The 7472-nt window shown below is 53.5% G+C and overlaps 1 protein-coding gene across 1 annotated transcript; it reads left to right on the top strand.

The window, feature by feature from the left end:
- The first annotated feature begins 1102 nt into the window (after nt 1-1102).
- On the top strand, nt 1103-3237 carry LOC144134076 (uncharacterized). Its single transcript, XM_077667065.1, has 2 exons — nt 1103-1658; nt 3089-3237. Exons 1-2 carry the CDS (start codon nt 1103-1105, stop codon nt 3235-3237), a joined length of 705 nt encoding a protein of 234 aa, XP_077523191.1.
- Nucleotides 3238-7472: the final 4235 nt, after the last annotated feature.

Here is a 7472-nt window from a genome sequence, read left to right as displayed (position 1 = left end):
CTTTATTGGGACTGGCCATGATTAGTTCTCTGAATGCGTTGCATTTACTTTAAAAAAATTAGTTTTTGTCTTTTGGTGTTTGGGTGGACCAGCCGCGGTGGCTCAGTGGTTAGCGAACTCGTCTACTGATCCGGAGTTCCCGAGTTTGAACCCGACGAACCCGACCGCGGCGGTTGCATTTTTATGGAGGCAAAACACTTAGGCGCCCTTGTGCTGTGCGATGTCAGTGCACGTTAAAGATACCCAGGTGGTCGAAAGTATTCCGGAGCCCTTCAATACGGAACCTCTCTCTTCCTTTCTTCTTTCACTCCCTCCTTTATTCCTTCCCTTACGGCGTGGTTCAGGTGTCGAACGATATATGAGACAGATACTGCACCATTTCCTTTCCCCCAAAACCAATTTTTATTGTTATTGGTGTTAGTGTGGGCATGAGATTGTACCAAAAGACGTGCTTCATCGTGGCTCTCTGTTTCGAGCATTCGGGTTCGAATTCGTCTTGGTTGGTGTAGTGCTTTCTTATCGGGATTGGGAGAATTGGAAATCGGTTTAAAGGACGGGATATTAAGCAGCAACAGTCTCACATATCTCGGTAGGCACCAGAACTTCACCTTGATGGAGGCGATAAGTGAGGGAGTGAAAGAAGAAAGGAAGAAAGGGGTGCTGCAGTGGAGGCCTCCAGAGTATTTTCGACCACCTGGGGTTTGATGGATGGAAACAACTTTCATTACACGCATCCGCGTGCTAGGGCTACAAATCAACAACAAATGTAATAATGGAATAGAGATTATCAAACTATGACAATTCCCCAAGGCAGCAGACGCCAAGGACACCGCAGGCGCCTTCTCAGCGAGCGGCCCCCAGCTGCACGGGGAAAAAGGGACAGGGAAAAGATAATAAACGCTGCTCCGCTTTTCACAGAGGGGGGCCAGTCTGACTCCCGCCAGCAACGTGTACTGTCGGTTTACGAAGCGCTCTTCCCGCGCCGTCTTTAGGGCACGTCGGTGACCCGTTTCAGCATTTGCTTCTAAGCTCACCTCCTTACAATATTATAACAATTGTGGCGACGGGGTAAAAGTTTTCCGGCATCCCATCATCTGCAACTATGCCGACTTACGGAGCATTGGAGCCATTCCACAGAGAAGGAGGAGCCTGGACGGAGTACTTGGAGCGAGTCAAGCTGTTCTTCAACGCCAACAGCGTTCCAGAGGAGAAGAAAAGGTCCGTGTTCCTCACATGCTGCGGGTCCAGTACCTACTCCTTACTACGGAGCCTGCTGACGCCTAAAACTCCAGATCAAGTCTCTATCGACAAGATATTCTCCGTGCTTTCGGGCCACTACATTCCGAAGCCTTCCGTGGTGGTCTGCCGCTTCAGATTCAATAGTCACTCTCGCCAACCGGAGGAGTCTGTGAGCGACTACACCGCATCACTGAAAAAGCTTTCATCAAACTGTGAGTACGGCACCTTCCTTCCTGACATGCTGCAGGACAGACTCGTTTGCGGCATTAATGACACGTCAATGCAACGACGCCTGCTTGAAGAGCCAAACCTGACGTTCGAGTCCTCAGCCAAGCTCCTAATTGCAAAGGAGACGGCTAAAAGAGACTCAAGCATGTTGATGCAAGCTCAGGGCATCACCGAAGCGCAGACAGTTCACAGTGCGATGATCGAGCAAATGAAACAGACGATAAGTTGTTATCGCTGTGGAGAGCCGCACTACGCAACAGTATGCCAGAACGCAAAATCCCGGTGCAACACATGCAGCAAGATCGGGCATCTGGCCAGAGCATGCCGCTCAAAGGCTGCCGACACGAAGCAAAAGAACGTGTCAAGGAAGCACAATGCGGAACGGCAACAAAAGCAGCCAGTTCACAGCCCAGCGGACAGTGGAAATCTTTCTGAAATCCAGTCACAGGTCTTGGAGACGTGGCAGATCAACAACGAGAAAACAGTTCCTCTGTTTGTAGCAGTTTTGCGAGTCGCAGTCAGGCCTCTTAGAATGGAGATAGACACATGGGCCAGTGTCTCCGTAATAGAGGAGACTGCATTTTAACAGCGGTTTCCCGAGCTCTCAGTAGACCCTTCAGACGCAATTCTGAAGAGTTATTGCGGAAGTCTGACACCCGTTAGGGGCAAGCGTATCGTATCAGTCCAGTTCGGACGAAGAGAGGCAACACTGCCTTTGTTTTTAGCTCCGGACCAGTGTCCAACCCTTCTCGGACGAAACTGGATCAGTGCTCTTCAGCTCGTCCTAAACGACGTCAGATCCGTTGACTGACGAGTGTCGACGAGCTGCTGAATTGCTACAAAGAAGTATTTTCCGACGGACTAGGAACATTCAAAGTTGTGAAAGCAAAAATTGTTGTCAAGGAAGATTCACCGCCAAAATTCTTCTAACCACGAACAATTCCTTTTGCATTGCCGTTTCCTGAAGAAACCATGCTCTAGACTGCATATCGGCTTTGATGGTCAATTTCTAGGACACTACTTTTTCGTCCTAGTCGATGCCTACTCTAAATGAGTAGAGGTGGTTCCCGTTCATGCACATTCAGCGGACGCCACAATTCGATGCCTGCGAACCATATTTTCCACACATGGCATTCCAGACATCAATGTCTCCGACCATGGCACGTTTTCACCAGCGAGAAGTACGCTGATTTCTTGAGCAAGAACAGCATTCGGCGAATCCTGATCCCGCCATACCACCCAGCATCGGACGAAGCAGCGGAACGCGTCGTGCAAACAATAAAGGGGAAACTCAAGAAGGCGCCGCCTGGAGATTTCCAAACAAACATCGACAGGATCCTGCTTTCCTACAGAACAACGCCGCACGCGTGTACTGGGTCCCCTCCCGCTGAGCTCCTCATGAGCCGGCAGCTGCAAACTCCCATTCAGCGAATGCACCCCGGCCGAAGTGCGCATGCGGACTTCATGCAATTGAAGCAAAAGATGCGCTGCGATAGTAACCCACGCAAAAGTTGTTTGCCTTCGTCCGACGAGCCAGTCCTTGTTCGAAACATCCGACGAGGCCCAGCTTGCATTGCAGGAATGGTTTGCCCACCCACAAGTTCTTCGTCGCTTCAAATAGAACTCGAAGACGGAACGCTGTGGAACAGGCACGCGGACTACGTGCGACCGCGAATGACGCGCGGCGTTCTCTCAGATGACGAGGAGCCTCCTCCTGCACTAGCAGCGGAAACGGACACAGAACAGCTGCCCCCACCTTGCTGCTCATAATGCACCGAGCCGTCTACAAAGGCCTCGGCGCGGCAACAGCAGTCGAGTGCGGCCCCTTTGCACCCAAGCTTCGTCGGTCTACCCGGGTCCGGAGGCTTGTTATCTACTACGGACTGTAGAGGCGTAAACAAGACACGTCTCGTCCCCAGTGCGGTAAAGCAGGCTTCATAACAAAGGAAAGGGTATGACGATTCCCCAAGGCAGCAGACGCCAAGGACACCTCAGGCGCCTTCTTAGCGGCCCCCAGCTGAACGGGGAAAAAGGGAGCGGGAAAAGATAATAAACGCTCCCCCAATTTTCACGGAGGGGGCCAGTCTTACTCCCGCCAGCAACGCTTACTGTCGGTTTACGGGGCGCTCTTCCTGTGCGCTCCTTAAGGCACGTCGGTGACCGGTTTCGGCATTTGCTTCTAACCTCACCCCTTTACAATGCCATAACACAAACTACAGTTACGTGCGAGCAAATCAGTAGGATGATTGTCAGGGTATCTGGCAAGCACAGTGGACTCATGGAAAAGGAGACAATACGCCTGGTGCAGGCTTTTTCCATTAGCCGAATAACATATGCAGTGCCCTACCTCAAACTACGGCAGAGCGACAAGAAGCAATTAGACGTAATAGTCACAGTGGACATCAAGAAGGCGCTTGGGCTCCCCTCCAAGACGTCCACTGATCGCCTTCTCCACCTTGGAAGGCATAACAAGCTGGAAGAACTACTCGAAGCTTTCCAAACAAGCCAAATAATGCGGTTATTGACGACCAAAGTTGGTAGACGAGTCGTCGAGGATCTGCACATAGCGCTGCCACCAACAACAGAAGACAGAGGGGACATTCCCAAGGACTGGAGAGATAAGATACTAGTTAAATCAATACCAAAAACATGAATCCCGAGAACAATCAAGGTATAGGAGAGAAGCCGGAGCTGGAGTGATACAGAAGTATTACGGCAGCAAAAATGGCACGTATTATGTAGACACGGCGGGTTCTACGCAAGAGGGCCTCTGCACCGTAGCGGTCATACACGAGGGAAAGCAGGCGGATGGACTCTCGGTGAAAACTAGTAAAGTTGCGTTAGCCGAGGAAGTGGCGATAGCGCTGGCAGCCACTCAATCCGACGCCACGCACATAATTTCTGATTCTCAACACGCCTGTCGAAATTGTATAAGAGAAAGAAGAACGCCGCTTGCCAGCAAAAGTTTCGCAAGCGCGCAACATAGCTCAATGCAGGGAACAAAAAAATGCTATGGGTGCCCGGACACCAGGAAATAGAACGGAACGAGGCTGCTCACACAGCCGCGCGAACGTCTCTCCCCCGAAGTTCCACTGAATTCCCATACTCTGAATTCCACTTTGTTCCACTGAATTCCGAATCCGCCTACGACATACGCGGACAATAAAGCCTATCTGCGCCTCAGTAGGCAGACATTTCGAGAGCCCGCCAAGGGCCTGGATAGAACTGAGGAAGGACACCCCAGAAGGGTGCGGACGGGGTTGTTTCTAAGCCTGGCGATTCTAAAACACATAGACCAAACATTTTCGGTGTACTGTAAAAATTGTGAGATTTGAGGAGACGCATATCATAATGTATGGGCCTGCCAAAAAAATCCACAAATAGAGTAAATAAGCCAAAGAGAGAGGGCTGGGAGGCGACCTTGTCCGGCTGCTTGGATCTGTAGCCCCAGAGGGCTCTGGTTCAAAGAGCGCGGGTAGCGGCTACCGCCGATGGTGTCCCGGAATGAGGACTACCACCCAGGCACGAGAGTGGTGGAACCCTCCACTTTTCTCTAAACCCCACTCCAGTGCATTAAAGTTTTACCACCAACACCAGAGTGGTCCCCTACTGGTCCAGAAGCCCACGGGCTTGTGCTTCACGTAAAGCACTATCCACCAGGCAATTCTTGCCGGCGCACTGAGTGGTCCGTAAAGCAGCCTTGCAGGAAGAATGAGTGGGATTGGGGATGGAGGGGGTGGTACTAACTGGCGGGAAAGCACGTTCCCTAAGGTAGTATTTGTAGTAGCAGTAAGTGGTTTTCAGTAAAATAATATTAAAAGAAGGAAAAGATTTCTGCTAGACCCGGCATCTGCCATTGATACTGAAGGGCCTGAGCTGAGGCAGCGGAAATACAGGAGAGCAGGCAGAATGGAGAAATGAAACGAAAGATGTGAGGGCACAGGAAGAGAGGATAGGGGAGAGGTAATGTACACAAACTATTTACACAATAAGAAATGTGTCCAGGTTGTGCGCGTGATTAGTTCATAATGGAGGAATAAAAACACACGCGCACAGCCCCATGTTGACTACAAAAGGAGTGGGGTGTCCAGTTGTTAATCGTCCGAGGTAGAACTTGAGGAGCGTTCGTCCACTGCGTGAAACTACCTGGCGGAGAACAGACGGGACGTTAAGCCTGTCTAATTGAGGAATGCACAGAGGCTCACCAAGGTACGCTCACGGGTGCGCGCACTGCCCTGTGGCATTAATATCGTCTTGAGGGAAACTGGTAGTATGCCCATTGCCCTATAGGCCACAAGCATATCGCGACGAGCATCGACGAACGCGGCGCAGTAAAGGAGCAAGTGCTGTAGGGTTTCCACTGCAGCAAATCCGTCACACGCTTCACCTGTCGCGATTCCGTGACGCCCCGTCGTTTCCCGGGCCACACGCAGCCAATACGCGCGCGGAGAATCATTACACGTTGCGACCGCGTAAGTGCGCGACAGCCGGTGATGCTGTCGATGCGCTCACCTCCTGTGACGCGTGGGTCGGGGTGCTGCTTTTGGAGATGGTCGTGGATGACCGCACGCACGTCCTCTAGCGCAAGGGGGAGATCCCTAGCAGGTAGTTCATGTGAGGTGGTCGCGAGGTCGTCAGCTTCTTCGTTGCCGGAGATGCCATAGTGACCAGGCACTCACTGTGCACGCACGGCGCATCCTCTCTTCGCGAGGCGATCGATGTTCGATTGAATTTCCTGCACTAGTGGGGTAGCGCGGCCGTTGGACTACAGGCGGCTGAGGGCGGCGCGGGAGACGCACAGCAGAGCACGCCTGGGCGGCGGAGGCCATAGGGTGAGCAGCAGGTAGAGCCCGAGCCGGATCACCATCAGCTCAGCCGTGGTGGAGGAGCCCAGGAACGTTGCGTATTGCTGGCTGTGCAGTCGCTGGGCGTGGATGGTAGCCGCCGCATCAAGGGAGCAGCTGTCGCGGGCCACTGAGCCGTCGGTGTACACGAGGAGATGGTCCTGGAGCTCATCGTGAATGACGGCTCTGGCCAGCTGCTGCACAGCACAGAGGGGTGTGCTCGGCTTTCCTGCGATGCCGACGATCTCTCGCTGTACCTCCGAAGCAACATGCCAGGGCGCGCAGAAACCATAGGATGGTGGGATCAATTGCTCATACTTGAGCAGCGCCGCGCCCATTCGTGCGTGCAGGTGCGAGCGCATACGCTGCAGCACCGAGCCGCTGTCCGGTTCCCGGTGAAGCCGGTCGATGTGATCCAGTTCCCAGTGCGCTGCATGGAGCTCAAGTGGCCACGCTCCTGCCTCGGCCAACGTTGCGGCGCACTGCGAGTTTTTGGGCAGGCCTAGGCACACGCGCAGGGACTTGCGTTGCTGGAGCTCGAGTTTCTTCCAGCACGGCTTGCGCAACGTGACGAGCGGCTGCGCATAGGACACCGCCCCTAAGGCGGCGCCATTGTATAGCCGCAGCGCGGCATGCTGGGAGATGCCCTGGCCTCGAGCTGTGAGCTTGTGCACGGCGGCGGTGATCTTCATCGGCAGATAGTCCTTGGTCGCCGAAGGGTGGAGGTAACGGTGTCAGTCGATGTCGAGGCCAACGTACCGCACCGATTTACGCCAAGGAATCGGAGTCCCGTCCAGTGACTGTTGCTCAAGGTGCGCGCGCGAGCGCGAAACGCAGGCCATGGCCACCGATGTTTGTCCGCACTCAGCGACCGACCAAGGCCCTGCAAGCTGACATCGATAGCGGTCAGAGCTCCCTGAAGACACCCCCGCACGCGGAGCGCTTTATCTGGTGGTCAACGGCACCACATAGCTATGTCGTCTGTATATATAGACATGTACATATGGTGTCGGCCGCTCGTGGGGAGGGAGGCCGGCACCACCAACATGGCCACATTAAACAGAAATGGTGATAAGACAGAGCCCTGCGGCACGGCACGCCCATGTCCACAGGGCGTGGCTTGGAGAGCTTACCCCCTACTCGTACGCACATGGTGCGCCC

This window comes from Amblyomma americanum, chromosome 5, assembly GCF_052857255.1.
Source record: "Amblyomma americanum isolate KBUSLIRL-KWMA chromosome 5, ASM5285725v1, whole genome shotgun sequence".
Lineage (NCBI taxonomy): Eukaryota > Metazoa > Arthropoda > Arachnida > Ixodida > Ixodidae > Amblyomma > Amblyomma americanum.
The sequence above is the reverse complement of the archived record's forward strand: the minus strand, read 5'-3'. Positions and strand labels throughout refer to the sequence as shown.

Excerpts from the sequence above, each read along its gene's own strand:
- LOC144134076 (XM_077667065.1), top strand. The coding sequence starts at position 1,103 with ATGCCGACTTACGGAGCATTGGAGCCATTCCACAGAGAAGGAGGAGCC. Across the intron at positions 1,659-3,088 it reads CGAAGCGCAGACAGTTCACA|AACTCGAAGACGGAACGCTG; the intron begins GTGCGATGATCG and ends CGCTTCAAATAG.